Source organism: Acartia tonsa, chromosome 4, assembly GCF_053477335.1.
Source record: "Acartia tonsa isolate MP-2025a chromosome 4, ASM5347733v1, whole genome shotgun sequence".
NCBI lineage: Eukaryota > Metazoa > Arthropoda > Copepoda > Calanoida > Acartiidae > Acartia > Acartia tonsa.
This window is the reverse complement of record NC_137263.1, coordinates 36,568,525-36,586,900: the sequence shown is the minus strand read 5'-3', so window position 1 is coordinate 36,586,900 and position 18,376 is coordinate 36,568,525. Positions and strand designations below refer to the sequence as shown.

The 18,376-nt window shown below is 30.9% G+C and overlaps 1 protein-coding gene across 1 annotated transcript in view; it reads right to left on the bottom strand.

Annotated features, from left to right (window-relative positions):
- LOC145317004 (patched domain-containing protein 3-like) overlaps positions 1-18,376 on the bottom strand; it is a 58,617-nt gene that overhangs the window by 25,662 nt on the left and 14,579 nt on the right. Inside the window, exons 2-4 of the mRNA XM_080157863.1 lie at positions 1,559-1,664; positions 991-1,198; positions 207-326 (exon numbers count right to left, since the gene is read on the bottom strand). Coding sequence (XP_080013989.1) covers positions 207-326; positions 991-1,198; positions 1,559-1,664 — 434 coding nt within the window. The remainder of the gene's footprint in view (positions 1-206; positions 327-990; positions 1,199-1,558; positions 1,665-18,376) is intronic.

Here is an 18,376-nt window from a genome sequence, read left to right as displayed (position 1 = left end):
ATCTTCCAAACACCCATCCCTTTGTGAAAAAATTGCTCTGGAAATTTAAAATTGAATATTTATTTCTTGTATTGCTTTGTATTCTTCCAATCTTTCATCAATTAAAATCTACCAATATGGTATAATTTAGTATATTAAGTTTCAGGTAAGATTTAATTTTAGTCAATTGTCAATTTTTCCAACAAATAGAAAACTAATCCATTCCTCAGCCATGACTCCGTGTAATCTGGATCAATGTATGTGGTGTTCTCCATGGCAGTGATGAGTCTCTCCACGTCCTGCTGGACCTCCACAGAGCTGTAGTCGTGCTCCCCGCTGATAACAACCTGGACATAATCAAATTATATAAAGTAGTAAGGTTTTGTTATGTCTGTTGCTTAAGATTTTTATAACTACTGAGTTTTCCATTTAAGAAACATAGATCACAGGACGGTTTTAGGTTATTTTCTTTTTAGATTTAAGTCTTAGGCACAGTCGCTAGTATATAAGCTGTAAAGTAAGCTTATAAAAATGATTTTGATCTTGTTCGGAGAGCATCGTATTTATCTTGGGAACATTTTGAAGCTCTTTATGGTACCTATAATAAATGGCGTCATACAATAAAAATGATTAATGATATGCCAATACACAGACTAAATTACCAATCGCAAGCCAGTATACATTTTAATTGACTAATGGTAGGCCAGTATGACGTAATTTTTTATACGCACTATAAAAATCTTCAATACTCATCTTTTGGTTGGTTTAATCTAGTCTATTTATATAAAATAAAATATAGAACCATCTCTGTCTGTGTGTCTGAAACTTAAAATAACTGCTCTGCTTTTTAGTGAAAAGCTATTTTCGATGGGGGTGGGAAATCCCTCCCTGAAAATATGCATCGAAAAACTTCTGGCGAACCTCCTATATTAAATAATACTATTTTGAAAAGCTTTTATGGCTTCCAGTAACTTGGATAATATTGTTTGAAAAACAATAAAAAAAACTTACATTAATTCTGAAAGGATAAGTCCTGAAGTATTTATCCTCTGCATCATAGTAGTCAACAGAATACGAGTCAAAGCGTGACAGCCGCCTTTTCTGCAGCCCCTCTTTCAGGTTGGTCACACCCCAGGCGGCGAAGGAGACATAGACAAGAAAGATGACGAGCACGAAAGCCTTGGAGCTGGCCTTGTTCAACCAATTGCCAACCACGTCCCTAAAAAGTAAAAATAGTGAATTTTTAAGTGATAACTCTGTCAATTATGTTGTAAGTAGCCCAGCAATAATAAGCCTTTTTGTTGAGATTGTCATTTACAGCCATCTTACATAAAATACTTTGACATAACGACGGAGAAACGGACGGATATGTCAAAAAACCATTCCCCTTGCCCCTACTTTTAATGAAAGTACCCAGCATTGAAGCATTAGGTATAATTTTTAACATCTCTAACATAACACGATTGTAGTCCATCCTCAAACCAAATACCTTTTCGAAAGCAAGCCGACACGTTACCAAAGATGCGCTTTTGCCGCTGGTAAATAGCGGACGATAAAATCCTTTTAAAAAATGTATTACCTGAAGAAGACCATCATGCCGTTCTCCTTGTTGTCGTGGGGGTTGTACGGGTCGTTCGCGTTGATCCCGCCACTGCAGAACACGCGGTACAACCAGTTGCGGGACACTGAAAAAGAAAAATATTTTAAGATCATAAAATAAACTTCAAAAAAAAAGATTCAGGGCATATTTTAGGCTATTTGTCACGGTGTAGGGAGAGGGTAAGTGAAAAAATATTGTTGCTGTAAAAAAGTAGAAACAAACTGCCAATATAATTTATAAAGAAAAAAAACACTAAACTCTTAATAAGTAATCAATAAAGATATTTTCAAAAAATAATCAATAAACTAGACTATAAAACACAGTGTAAATAGGTATAACCATAAGAATTAGAACATTTCAAGAACCAATGTTGAGCTTCATTTAATCATTTCAGCTGTTTTTGAAGTCTTAAGGCGCACAAATAGATATCATACTACAAGTAAACAAAGTAGGTATCATTTTGTATTTTTTTTATATAAGGTCTAATCTTTAAATAAAAGAAAATTTTCGCCTGAACTAGTTTATTTGTTGGAAAACTGTTGTAAATAAAGAAACATAAATTTACACATTATAAAATTTTATAAGCTAATAAATCTTTTTATTAATGAAAGGATTTATTTTTCTATTTTAATAGCGCAACTACTCGTTATATATACCGTCTGTCTGTCCTATGGTCTGTCAAAAAAATTCTGAAAAGTAAATAGGCAATATATTAACTAAAAACAAAAATTGCATGACAATTTTTCTTAATTCTTTTTAAGTAAATTACACCTTTTTTGACATTGCTGTGCAACATATGGGCATACATGTCTTTGTTGTAATACATATCAATTTAATTACAGTTCAAATTATGTTTTTATTCCTCAAAAATACATATTACTTTTTAGATTTAACTATTTTTCTAAAAGTCATAAATCTAATTGAAAACTTTAGCCATCAAACTTTAGACACGTATCATACACCTTGTTTTTATAAAAAAAAAGTATAATAGCGTCCCTTTATATTAATTACCTCACTGCAAAATTTATACTCGAACGAATTAAATAACATTTATGGGCGTTTTTAGGATTGTATTTTAATTAACAGCATAATCTATCTAGAACTGTAATTTTAATGTTATTTTTTGTCAGCTGACCCTAATTTAATAAAAAATATAATTAAGAAAAGCTTACGAAAGCTGACCAATATTTTTTTGTCTTTTTATCAATGTATATTATTATGCTTTTCTAGAAAGTTCTTTCTTAATTTAATAATGCCATTTTTTAGGTGTGTTATCCTACCCCTCCCCCCAACCATAAAACATATTTATCAAATTTTAAAGCTTCTTTTGACAAAAAATATTAAAATATCAAAGCATAAAAAGAAACATTTTCTTTTGTCAATTTCTTTTATATTCTTAAATGGCATTTTTTTTTTAATTTGTAAATGTTTCACGTAGCAGAAATAACATAAAAGTGGCCTTTCAAATACTTTTTAAATTTGTCAATAAATCAAGAAATATATAAAGAAAATAAAGAAAATACTAAAGGTTTCTAAATCTAAATATTTTTGTATCATAAACAAAGATTAAAATAAATGGTTTAAAAGTTTTGACACCCAGCGAGTGCAAGAGCGTGATTATAAAACTTAAAGTACCAAAATAGAGTAGTAAATAATTTCCAGTGGACTGTCCTCTCCCTCCATGATATTAATGGATGAATCCTGTTTATGTACATGGTTTATATTCCATATTAAACTTTAGTGTTGCTGTTATATCAACAAACACACAATGTCATAATGTAAATATTGGAATTTCATTATTTGTATTACGTCATATCAAAGGTATGTCGATATTATGTCAGCCAAGATCAACTGGAAAAATAGTCGACAACAGCCATTGCATTGTGATTGTATGTCAGCATGCTGTCTCCACGATCAACATGATCCTCTTTATAATAAGAAAGTAAAAGAATAAGCACTGAACCTTAACTTTCAATTAAAGCAAAAAGCATGAACAATTTTTTTTTAAACATGTAAAATATTCCTTTTTAGTTTTTAGCTAAATTGTAACCCTTAGTAGTGTAAAAGCTCCCAAAAAAAGCTTATTGAAAAGGAAATTTGTTTATTACTTTAATATATGGTCCTTAGATTAATTGATTTTGAAAGTTCGATTTGCTTTTGAGTTTTAGAATTAGACATAGAAAACCAAATAAATTTTCAGATTAGTTACTTTATTTTAGTTTTAACTATTTAACTAAATGGTAACTTATTATTATGATACTCTATTTAGAATTTAAGTTATTCAATGAACACTTTGAAGTTTTGGTAAAGCATGAATTGCCGTGGTCATATTCATTTCAAACTATGTATGTACGTACACCAATATCCCCTGAAGGTCAGGTTGGCGACGATTTCGACCACCCCCCCCCCCCCCAAAAAAAAAATATTAAAATCTATATTTGGCGGGGTCTTATGGAATAAGATAAAATAACACATCCAATTACAATAAGCAAATTACCCTTTCTGTAGATTAGATTACTGGTATAAACGTGTGGACACAGCTAATTTGTACAACCCAATCAATCCATCTTCCAATATTTCTAATACACTTCTAATATAATAAAGAAGTATGTGTATTAAAATATCCATAAAAGAAGGGTTGATTGGGAAAATTTTGTGTATTCTCTGAGAAGATTAAAGCCATTTTGAAGAAGGTATGAACAACCAAAAAAGGCAAACAGAGGATAGGGGTGAAGCATCGTTTAAGTGTATGTTTTAACTTCATTCAGCTTATTTTGAAATTTTACTTTATTTACGTAAATGACTTCGCACGTACGCACGCACACACATACACAAATTCAAGACGGTTTTCTGTAAATATTTATTTTATAGAATGACAATTTTTCTTTTTTTCTTTTTGACAAATTCAAAATAGCTTAAACTTATCTTCTAATGTAATGTCAACACAAAAAAATTATATCTATGGACAAGTTTTTTTTTGTTAAAACATCATCAAAGGGGAGGTAATTAAAAAAACAAGGATGACAATATTGATAAAAGCGAGCCTAATGTATCAAAAGTCAGACAAACGAATATTAAAAATATAGAGTTACAACGCATTTATATTCGACATTATATATAAGTTTGAAAATTTCGTATAAATCTATCCTTTTATACAGATGTTTGTTATGGATATACTTACATTTTTAGACTTGATTATAGAGATGCTTCGCTTTTAACAGTATACAAAATCACAATTTGAAATCGATAGGACAGTTTTAACATATCTAAATTTAACATAGCTTTCCGTTACTGAAGTGGAAATGTAGAAACTTTTTACTTAAAAAAATTATTGCAAATTTGCAAGAAAACAAGAAAAAGGTTCTCTTACGAACACAACACAATTGTAAAAAGCTTTGCTTTAAAAAAAACATAGAAAGCTTATAACAAATGTCAATTAAAAATGCCCTATAGCATAGAAGTAATAAAAGTAAGAAGAAAATAGAAATGATTGAACAAAAGAAAAAACAATTCTAAAGAAAGATTTTTCAAACAATTGTTATTACACCATCTTTTGATATTCTGGAAAACGAATTAAACTAACTTTTCTAATTTAGGGCAAAAAATAGCGATGAAGGGGGTTCCAGGGGAGGGGGGTGGTATTTAAAAGGTGGAGGTACCCCTCTTCATATTGATAAAAATCAGTCTAGCTGTTAGCGAGATCTATCAGAATAGACATACAAACAAACAAACAGACAGACAAATAAATACCATGTTACTTAATAAAAGATTAAAAATGGTTACATAAAACTATACAGAGTAAGGTTACCCATGCTTTTTAGAACACACTCAGCATGTTTAAAGCTTTATTTGCTAATTTTTAGATAATCCTAACTTTTAAAAATCAACAAGACCGTGTGCGGTCATAAATGTTCAGAAATCAAAATATTTACACCCAGCAATCAATCAATCAAATTTGAAAAAAATTTAGGCTAACATGGTGTAAGAAAAAAGTCCAAACGAGTGCCTAAAACAATGAGTTGATGTCAAATAATAATAAAAAATAAAGCCTTTTATAGAGCCTATAAAAATGACGTAATACACTACAAATGACTAATGATAGGCTAATTTTAGGACTCAATTGGCAATGGCCAGTATACTCTTTAATTCACTAATGGTAGACCAGTATGACGTCATTTTTTATAGACACTATAAAAGCTTCCGAAAAAAAACATGCACAAAAACTTAAAGAGTTAATAAAAGAGAAATAAGTGAGAAAAACAGTGAATTATGGAGATGCTACGAATCTTAAAATGTACCGAAAAACTGTTTAAATATCGGGAAATAAACCATCAATATTCCCATATATTTTAGTTGAGAAGATGAAATTATTTCTCTTCCAATATAATGATGATCTATACCTGTTGATATTAAGAATGAAGTTTTTTTGTAATACAGACAATCAGTCCAATATCAATAACTAGTCCGCCCATAGCATATAGGGGCTCCCTATTCAAGGTGAAAGGAATCGGCAGAAAATAGCCTAAAATCATACCAAGACCTATGTGAATCTCCCTCAAAAGTTATAGATATCTTATGCTTCGTACAAAAAATCTTACTACTTTATGTTATGAGATAATATTATTTTTAAGATAAGATTAATATTACCAAACATCCAACTTGAACTGTCTTATATATCCATCAATTAAATCTCAATGTCGAATTTTTAATAAGCATAATTTTAATAAACAGTTTCAATTGCACACACACACACACACACACACACACACACACACACAAAAGCATGAGAAATGATAAGAAAATAAAACTGACTTGCAAGTCAGAACTTATCGATGCAATTATTTAAACTTTTTTTCACATACAGGGTGTCCAAACAGTATCAAATTCTCACTTTTCGAAATCAGTGTGTCCCAAAAACATACTTATTATTATCAATTTTTACGCAGTGTTAAAAGTATCATAAAGATTTTAAGTACAGGATGTTTAAAAATATTTTCTCGATTTTTATTTTAAATTGGTGTTTAAAGTTACTATTTAATGATAGAAAGGAGACAACCCTAAAATTAAAGATTGATTAAAATGCTAGAAAAATGGATGAAAATGTTAAACTTTATGACACACTGTGATACTAGAAAGCAATGTGTTCAATTACAATTTTTCTATTATCATGTCGACTAGTATGGCATTAAATTTAAGTGACCATGGCTGACATATTATCGACATTTGACAAATTTTTTACCACCTTTAAAAACACACAAAAACAGATTTATAAGAAACCATTTGATCGAAGGCCGGTGAAAAGTAAACAATACACACACACACACACACACATGTGATAAATAACAGTTTAAAAAACTAACTTCTCAAGAAGCATTTTATTTTCTTTGCTAATGTGAATGTATTTTACATCAGCGAAGCTACTTCTTAACTAAGCATAAACATCCGTACGTCCATACGTTCCAGAACGTAATAAAACTAATTTTTCCATGTAAATTTTTAATGAAAACATCAACATTTTATTTTCTTGTTTTTAATTTGTTTTTGATTGCTGCGCTACTTATTTGTCAAACTATTCTTGTTTAAAGATAATGTACATGTTCAAATACATTATGTAATATGTTTTTTTCTCAGCTGCTTAGTTTTTACGGTAAAATGGTCAGATTTTAGTAAATTTCAATGTTTTTTCATTTGTTCTAAAGTAAATATTTTTAAACATTTCAAGGAAGCTTTGTATTTGTAGTTGGCAGGGTTTAAGCTATTTGCTAATTGTTGGTTGACTTCCTGATTGATTCATTTTTATTATTTTATCTTAAAAGGTATCAAATCTTTCTACATAAAAATGTTAAGGTTGCTATCTTTTATGTCATCTATAAAAATATTAAAATAATTACAGTTTTAAGATATATTTGACTTATTTAATTAGTACTGTTTATTTAAACAAGTATTTCGACCTACACTGTTTTATTAACCAACCACAGGTCTCCTTAGCAAAACCTTGGATTAAAAAAAATCTCGAAAGAAACGGACAATGGGGCCTTCAAATAGGGTACAGTGGTGGTTAGAATCCGTTGGAGATTAAATCTTAGCTGCTCCTTCTTGCCAGATATTGCAATTTGAAGTTTTGTGGTAAAAATACCTAAAACTACAAGAATTTCAAGGATATATGTATAAGTGAACACCTTAATTCATCAAATATAAATGATGTTTTTAACAATAAATAAGGTACTATAAGCTTAAAAAGGTTTGTTCAATTTATAACTTTATCCTAAAGGCTGTTACCCTGGAACCAGTAGAAAAAACTTCAGTTTAAGTTTACATATGGCCCAAGTTACTTTTAGTAATTCTGCCCCCCCCCCCCCCCCTTATACTCTCACAACCTACAAACTTTAGGGTGGAAGGGGGGGAGGGCATAGTAATGCTATTATGTGTTTCTCAAAAACTAATTGAAGTATAGTGGGAAAATTTTTTTGTAAGGTGTTAAGGCCAAATTTTGTAGAAATTATGTTGACCACCTTCTCTCCCCCCCCCCTTGTCCTTACATAATTGGGGAGGGGGGGGGGGGATGGCAGAAGATCATTCCAATGTGTTTTAAGAAACTATTAGAGATATATATAAGCTTTTGGATTAGTATTATTGGGGGACCTAAAGCACTTTTACATATATTGCTGACCTCTTCCCCTCCCCTCATAATTCAAAATATAACATTTTGTAAAGAGAGAAAGGGGGGGGGGAATTGCAGTTGAAAGGGTACTACTATGGTGTGTTACTAAGAAACCACTAGAATTATAGCAGCAAAGCAATATGCTTGAGATATGCTTTGGTAGGTCAAAAGTAACTTTTACAAATTTTGCTGCTCAATTTCCTCCACCCCCATAAAAAAATATTAAAATATTGCTTTCCCTCCCCTTCCCTCTCCAGCTACCCTCCAGAAAACCTCACCACCTGTGTTTTACTCAGGAACTCTTGTGTTACTTTGAAATCACTGAATTATATTAAGCAAACTTTGGATTTAAGCTTTTTTAGGATATTAGTTACTTTTACAAATATTGCTTAATTCACCCCCCCCCCCCCTCCTCCATCTGTTGGAAATAGTAGCTAGAGGCATAGGTAAATAATATTGTATATCATTTAGAAACCTCTGGAGATATTCAGGGTTAATATTTTAACTTATGAAGGCCCATATTTACTTTTATAAATTCCAACTACAACCCTCCTAATCTAAGTACAATTATTTTGGTGCATTACTATGCCCCCCCCCCTCCCCCCTAAAGTTTGTAGGTTGTGAGAGTATGGGAGGGGGGCCAGAATTACTAAAAGTAACTTGGGCCATATGTAAACTTAAACTGAAGTTATTTCTACTGGATCCAGGGTAACTGCCTTTAGGATAAAGTTGTAAATTGAACAAACCTCTTTAAGCTTAATAGTACCTTATTTATTACTCTTATTGAGGTTAAAAACATCATTTATAGTGGTAAAAATTGTTCTAAATAGGTATGAAGTGTGTAGTTTACACATGAAGAGATATCTAAAAGAGGTCAGCAACATATGTAAAAGTGCTGGTCCCACAACAATACTAATCTTAAAGCTTATGTATATCTAATAGTTTCTTAAAACACATTGGAATGATCTTCCACCACACCCCCCCCCCCTCCCAATTATATAAGGACAAGGGGGGGGGGGAGAGAAGGTGGTCAACATAATTTCTGCAAAATTTGGCCTTAAAACCTTACATAAAAATTTTCCCACTATACTTCAATTAGTTTTTGAGAAACACATAATAGCATTACTATGCCCCCCCCCCCCTCCACCCTAAAGTTTGTAGGTTGTGAGAGTATAAGGGGGGGGGGGGCAGAATTACTAAAAGTAACTTGGGCCATATGTAAACTTAAACTGAAGTTTTTTCTACTGATTCCAGGGTAACAGCCTTAGGATAAAGTTGTAAATTGAACAAACCTCTTTAAGCTCTTTGAGGTTAAAAACATCATTTATAGCAGTAAAAATTGTTCTAAATGGGGATGAAGTGTGTAGTTTACATATGAAGAGATATCTAAACTCCTCAAATGTTAAACTCACTCTTTTAATTTGAAGAATTAAGGTTATCACTTATGCATATATCCTTGAAATTCTTGTAATTTTAGGCATTTTTACCACAAAACTTCAAATTGCAATATCTGGCAAGAAGGAGCAGCTAAGATTTAATCTCCAACGGATTCTGACCACCACTGTACCCTATTTGAAGGCCCCGTTGTCCGTTTCTTTTGAGATTTTTTTTAATCTAAGGTTTTGCTAAGGAGACCTGTGCAACGGAAAAGTTGAAAGAAAATTATTCTATAATTATTTGTTTATCAAAATACTTTTTATTCATGTGAATATTCTAAAGCTTTCAAGCAACACTGCATCTCACACATACACATAAAAATACACAAACACACACACATAAAAATACACACACACACATAAAAATACACACACACACATAAAAATACACAAACACACAGAATTACTATTTAAAAACAATACATGATTAAGAATGGTTGTGTTGTCACACAGAATGACCTTCCATTTTTACAATATCTTCAAAGGAGCGTAGCTACTCTGTTTTGTCCGTACGTCATTTCATCTTTACATATCTTGCAAAACCAGCTACTCTATCATTTTAGAATTTTCTAATTTGGCAATGTATGGAAACAGTGGCGTGCTCAGTCTTTTGCAATGATGATGCGCGAAGATGGGGGAGGGGGGGGGTAACTTGGCGCTGGCTGTTTTGGGGGGTGAAGACCACTGTGAGGAAGGTACAGAGGGATGTAGAAGGTTGGGTCCTTAGAGGGTTATATCTACACCCCTGCCCCTCCCTACTTCTGCATGCCACTATATGAACGATTCATTTGTTATCTTATATTTGCTGCGCTACGTACTTATGGAGATAATAATTCTTGTTTTCTTGTATTTCAAATATAAGAAGAATATTATAGCCAAGTAATTTAAATAAAGGTCGTTCGACCGTAAACAAACAATGCTTTGTACATTTATACTTGTGGGGTAACGGGGGGATATATTGATTTAATAAATTAAAAGTTGACTTAAAAAGAAACATATTGATAAAAATCTGCCGAATTACTAATTAATAAATATTTTTCTTCTATTCTATTCTTTCATTGCGCTTTTTCCAGATCTTATTTTTTGTTTTTATTCATATGACAATTAGACATACCCCACTCTACCCTACTAATTGAAATCTATTAAAATAAAAAGAAAAATGACATTTAAGAAATCTATTTTTAAATAAAACCTTTAAAACGTTAAAATTAAAAAAAAACAGAAGAAAAAAATAAGATAGGTTTAGGGAAGCGTTTTATTTGTCATATGAAAGATTTGAGAATTTATCCTTAGAATTTTAATTTTCACCCTTCCATATTTTTGTGGGGATGGGAGGGGTAGCGACTGGTCGCTTTGGGTATAAACATCATTTTTGTTTAATAGTACAACAGTACACAAATTAACAGTCTTAAATTACTTTTAATTAATTTGGTTTTCTTCAGTAATTCATGAATATAAACTTTAATTAATTTACAGCAATTTTAAATTATTACGGGATTTTAAATATTTGCCCCCTCCCCTGAAAATGCTCTAGAGAAGAATCAAGACTGAAGTAGTGTGCACAGGGTTTTACCAAGGGGATGTGAAGGTTTGAGAGTGAAAAAGGGTAGGTCTTCCAAACTTTAATTTTAAAGGGGTTGTTGACAATCCCAAAGCCCCCCTTCTGCGCGTTTAATGTGTAAGAGAAAAACAAAATAAAAATTTGTCTATGTATTTTTCATATAGATTTAGAATAAAGTGATTATTCAAATTATTGTATGTTTGTTTGTCTGTCTGTCTGTCTGTATGTACTGATGATTACATTACTATTGTTTATAAAAGTAGCTCGAGGCTAAGTTTGTAATCATGTATAGTATTACAATTGTATACAAATCTATCCTATGGATTATTGATTGCTATAAACAAATGGTTAGGTAGCTTTTTCTACACTGCACTGGTTAGTCGGAGCCATAATTCATGGGGGGAGGGGACATTGAGGTGTTTACACTAGTCCCCAAAGTATCATAATAACGATTTTCATTTGTTGTCTCAACAACTTTGGGGACTTTTATTTAATTTTGATTGGTTGGTTCATTAAGTTGAGTGTCCAAACGTTTCAACAACTAAATGTAATCTAAAGAAGGGGTATTTTCGTGTATCATCATTGGATATGTACATCTTCTCATCAGCCACTATCTTATCCTTTTTGATCCCTGGCTTTAATAATATTGTTTTCATAAATAAGTGCTTCTAAGTTACAACTTTTGGGGAATCTCAAAGAATTAGGGTGAAAGGTAACATTTTCCAGGGGCCATTCCACCACTATAGATAAAATCCTGCCCAGGCCATGACTCCAATTAAACTTCTCTGTAAATGTGAAAATAAATCGTCAATTGGTTAGCTTAGGGAGATCTTATCCTACTGTTATTGTAAATTTTATAAAATTATTTTCAAACTAGCTATATATGTATTTGCATTTTTCGCTTTGTATAATACGCTTTAATGTATGTTGTCATTCTTGTGCAAGGAATTTAAAATTGAATGTTACAAGATGTTTTTAGGGCCCGGAAGAGAACCCTTTTCTTGGCCAAAGGGACTCTTATCTAAGAAATTGCAATGTTCGTACAAAATGAGGTTTGCAAAAAAATGCTTTTAGCAATGGATAAACCTTTACTTAAATATTCTAAAAGTAATTTGAAAGTAACAACCTACAAACAACCCAAAGATTTAATTGCACGACCTTTGTATTGAATTAAATCCTGTTGTGCTTCAAACATTTATATGACTCTTGAAGCAAAGTCACGTGACAGACATAACAGCAGAAGCTACATTTAAAAAGGTCTACACTATGACTCAAGCTTATGATTTTAATCAATAAACAGGCACGTTCCACTTTAAGCTGAAGCTGCCAAAACATTTTTTGCAGCAAGGCAAAAAGGCAAAAAATAGCAATACTGTAGAATCATCAAGGATCTCAAGGGATATGACAATGGACGATAATTTATGTGCACCCCCAATTATTTTTAAAAATTTCTCCATCTGTAGATTGGAATTTTTGTTGAAATAGTTTAGGCATTGCTTGTTTGTAATACCCAATCAATACTTAATAACAGTCTCCAAAGTTTTTAAGCCAACTAATGAGAAAACTTATTTATAAAACTTTGGAACTTGAATAATGTACAGTAATCCAATGTCTCTTACCTCCCTGAGTGTAATCTAGGTACTTGCGAAAGGAAGAATGGATGATAATTTAATTGTCTCATGATATCCTCACCCAAATATCGTAAAATCATTTCTTTTAATATAATTTCCAATGTCCTATCCCTATATTTCCCTGCATACAATGTTTTTACACTTGCCAACTTTGGTCCAATATACTACAGGGAGAAAGGAAAATTTAAAATCCAATGGGATGGGGTGATGTTTATAAAAATAACAGAAAGATCGTATAATCAAATGGTTGGTTGCAGGAAAAAGTATTGCCAAAAAACAATAGAAATGGGGTTGGATAAAACTGCAGCTGTAACCAACAACTGAATTAATTTGAAAAAAAAATATTTTATGTTTATTTAGTATTTAGGTTAATTACTTTAATGTCCCTACACCCCTGGAGACCGCTTGGTCAGATACTAATATGTCCTTGCCTTTTTATACATACAACATTTATATTTATTCAAATTTGCAAATGATTGCAAAATTTTAGCGATAAATGTTTTTCTTAGAGATATTTTGATAATATCAAATATTATATGACAAGGAGTGTGTGTGTATTCATTAAGATCTTGATAACGACTGCAATGCTAGACCTACAATATTAAGGTAAGCTGTGGATTGGTCCTGGTCTGTTCATTAAAATATCATAAACGGTAAGAAAAATTATATTCGATTTTAAAGGGAAGCTTAATATTGATACAGGGTAGAAAAAGTGTATTTTTGTAGTAGGGTAGATAACCTTTTATCATGTCCAAAACTAAGAGATTTTTATTTGGTTAAAATGAATAAACAACCTATGCTATGCTTTAATTTAAATTTAAGAATGAAAAAGCCAATTCTTAGTGCATATTAATTGGGTTTTTAAAAGTGTCTTTAGAATGTTAACATAAATAATTGTATTTTTATAAAAGCTTTCTAGATTTCATTAACCATATAAATGTTACAAGTTAGACTAAAATTTACATTGAAATTTGTTAAAATTAACATGCTTAATTATTTTCTAAAGAAGGTATTGTAAATAAATCCCTAATCATGACATATTCGTAAGATAGCGTTTTAAATTTTAAATTTCTATGTTATCAAACTTTTCTAATCCGTCAATAACAAGAAATACTCTTTCCCTCTAACATAATCCAACAAAGTGACTAAAATTTAGCTAATTCCCAATATTTTATGATTATTATCAGATTTGTATAAACACTGTATAATAGCAGGTTTCCCTTAACTTATCCAAGTCTTAGTTCATTTCTACAGTCTTTGAAAACATTGTTATCACAATGCATCTGCAAGTTCAATTGGATGTAAATTATACTGTCATGATAAAGATTAAATTGACTATTGAATCAACATTTTAACTCTTACGGCTTCCTGGTCTAGAGTGTTTCTACAATATAGCATGAATATCACTTTAGCCAAGTACGAGGGGAGTGTAGAGGGATGTCAAACACAACTTAAATATTTAAATTGAAAAGGCGCCATTTTTTTCTATTTCATCCCTTCCAGAATTATACCCCCTGGCAAAACCCTGTCCACGCCACTGTCGCCAAATTACTAATTTAATATTTAGAAGCATCAACGTAAGCCAACAATAAAAAAAATAAAAGCATCTCAAAAGAGGCAAAATTTGCATTTCAAATTAATGTACACATTACAAAACTCATATTGTAAACATTAGTTTTAAAGGGGTTAAGAAGTGTTGATATAATGAATATTGGTAAACTTTAGCATTGTACCCAATTATGATTAGTCACACTAATATCAACACTCTAGGGGACAGAAATCAATAAAATTTAATGTGAGTTTGCTAAAATTATATTTACAAAAATAATATATCTCGCGAGTTAGAATGGACACTATATTTTGAGAACATGACATGCCACAATTTTATCAACAACAAAAGGAAAGAAAAAGCAACAGATTTTCTGATAATATCCTTTTTATGTCTGTGACACTTTTTATTCCCCCCTTCCCCCCCCCCCCCTCTCACCTACGGAAAAAAATAGGACAATAGAAGATAAATCTATTGATAAGTCTCATAAATGTAAATATCGAATATATTATTTTACTTACTTAGATCATAGAGTTTAAAAATAATAAATACTTTTTGGATATTTACATAATTTGAAATATTGAAAATTCAAATCACTAAGTTGTTTTTATTACATCAGTAAATTCCACGGTCTTCATACTATTAAATAAAGTGTTGCCATATTAATATAGATTTCTTAAGGTAATAATATGACAATAAATTGATGTTAGCTACACTTACTTTTATTAGATGCAATTTCATTGATATAACCCCATGATAAAATTGAATTTCAAAAGTTATCAAAAGTAAGTTTTAATAGATTTTTTTGTTGATAAATTTTGACACGAAATAAAAGGAAGTTGAAATAAAATAGAAAACTAACAAGGTACCTATAGAGATCTTATTGATAAGCAAAACAAGGACAATTCTATTGTAAAAAGTAGTCAGGTTTTTTGTTGTTTGCCAGATAAGATCCAGTCAACCACTGAACTGATTAAGTTCACCATATTAGGTAAGTTCACATTAGGTTTAGGTCTTTAGATAGTTTAAGGCTATTTTTCACGTAATTTAGACGATATTGATAATAAATATAAGAATTAATAGAGACAAAGTAAGCAATGAGGAAGCTTGGCTTAAATCTATTAGCAACAGTATTAATATGTTAAGGAAATAATTATAATATAATATATCTCAAAATTTAGCATTAAATTCGCATTACCAGAACATTTTGCAATAAACTAGAGGATTTTTTCTTAACCTTCTTGGGAATCATAAAAATTTATAACTTTGGTTTTTAAAAGAACGTAGTAAAATATTAATATTAGAGGAGGGAAGTGTTACTTTAGAAATATACTAGCTGCTGCGCCCCTAGCATTTAAGATCTCTAAAAGCAATAGGGGGGGGGGGTAGGTGGAAAAAAGACCTAAATTCATTCGGGGAAATGTACAGCTTCCCTATTATTAAGAACTTATCTTTCAGTAGTTAGCGACATCTTAACGGACAAACATAAAAGGCCTGATATTATGTAAAATAGAAAACAAGACTTCGCAACTAGCCTCAAGGTAACTTAAATCAGTTTTTGGAATTTATGATATATAAAGTAACAAAAATCATTTCTTTAAAGCAAGAAACTAAACCAATAATTCCTCTAATTTTTGCCTTTAGTGGGCTGTACATATTAAAGGGAAGAAAGAGATGTAGATCAATATCAACGCCATAATGTCTTAAGTGTTTAATAAAAATATTTGAAATTTTGGCAAAGCAAAAATTCTTTTAAAGTAATTTTGATTTTTAACAATATTAGTTTAGAAAAAGAGTTAAGTGGGCTGGGGCCAGGGGCGCAGAGGGGGGGGGGCTGGTAGTGTAAAGCATACATCATATGACGGTGAATTAAAGCACATCAAACAAGGCCACTCGTATGTGTATAGGAGGGGAGGTGGGGTGTACAGGGGGGTAGGGGGAGAAGTTCAGTGCCATATGGTCAGACTAGGCCCGGCATAGAAATAGACAGATAGATAGATAGATGGATATATAGACATATATAGATGGAGAGATACTTGGAAGGAAAAGATGGCTTACAACTTTTATCATGCAATGTTTTTTTTACTTAATTTTAAAGAATTTGCTCAAGTTTTAATTGTTTGTATGAGGATTCAAAAGTAGACACAAAACTTCTATCATTTAAATAGTTTTAAAAATTCTCAAAAACTATCCTTTTTTTAAAAAAATTTAGTTGTCTGAAGATTTTTTTTATGTATATTTTTATACTTAAATTTGAAGGGGCTCTGTCCACGACCCAACAACAAAAATATTTACGTGCTTTCCCTCAAGGTACCTATCGAGCACTGAACCCCAATCACTCACCCCCCCCCCCCCATATATTTTTTTAATAATGATCTGTTCTGCTTGGTGTTCGGCTGTTTAACATTATATAATTTTTTAAGTCATAAATGTTTTCTGATACAGCTATTTCCATAATTCAAACACTTAAAATTCTCATCTCTGAATTTGCTTGTTTTTCAATACAACATACCTGTAAAAAGTTATGAAAAAGATAATAAAAAGTTTTAGGTTTTGACAATGTGAAGAAATATCGGTACATTGGGTGTTAATTAAACAAGTTTTTAATAAATTTATGTTCCTTCCACCATTATTCCAAAAAAAAGAGGTTTATTTGAAAGCAATAAAAAAAATCGGCTAAGCAGTTCAAGGTATCTTATTCAGAAAGAAATTCGTTTTATCCCACGAACCACAGAGAAAACCCAACTTTTTTTCTTTTCAACTTTATGAAACTTACTTCTAGCCCCTGAGTGTGTCTAATAACCCTCACATAACCTAACCTAAACCTTAAAAGCTTACCAAATTCTTTTTTTTTCCCTTTAAATAATTTTCAAACTTATTCTAATTTGGGAACTCAACGCGGTAAAGAAAGTTGTCGTAGTCTACATTGAAAGAAAAAAAGCTATTAATATTTGTTACTTAAGAATTCCTAAACAGCTTACTCAGTAGCAATTTTAAAAGTAAATGTAAATGTTTTTAAGAATATTTAAAAGTGTGAAAGGTACAAATGTATTGTAAGTGAAAAACCTGCTCAAAAATGTAAAGGTTGATTTTATATCTAGGATACAGGGATAAGACAATTGACAATAAATTAATCTTCCCCAAATTTGTATGTGTTACTTTCTACTTTAATTTGTTCCAAGAAATTTTAAGAAAAAAAATTTTATTTATCAGTCATTGTCCTTTCCCTTTCTCTTTGGTATGTTCTACTTACTTAAGGCATATATGCATAATAAATAGTATATATGTATGTAATAACAACAAAAAATTTATGTTTTTGCACTTTTGCCAATAATCTATCTTGCCAAAAAAATATTTTTAGAATACTCTGGATTAACTCTAATTGTATAAAAGCTTTGATTTAAAAAAAAATTAAGCAGTTTCATTAATATAAACATATTAGCTTAATATAATGCTTCTAATTTAAAGATAAAACTCAATAATTCTAGATTTAATTAGTTTATTCCAGTTATTTATCCGCTAAAAATAATTAAGGTCAAATAAAACCTTAATTTCAATTAATGCTTCGATATTTCAAGATCAAAAATTCCTTTAAAAATTTATTATTTTAAATAAAAAATGAATCAAAAATATTTCCTGAAAGCAAGGGCATAATTGCAGTTAGGCATAAACCTTAATCAAGCTAGTTTTAGTTTCAGAGAGAGTTAAATAACGCCTATGGGGGATGTTTCCATGATCATACCAATAGTTGGAATCAGTTATAGCGAAAACTATATAGCGAATGTTGACTGAAATTTAAATTTCAAAGAAACTTATCCATATGCAGTTGAGCATCTGAAAAATTATGACTAAATTTAAAACCATCAGTCGTTTTATACACGAAAATTCTAGCGGGAGATTTTTTGCAAAATAATCTTCCAATTCTCTGTTAGTTTTTGTGAACACCCGACCTCTGGCTA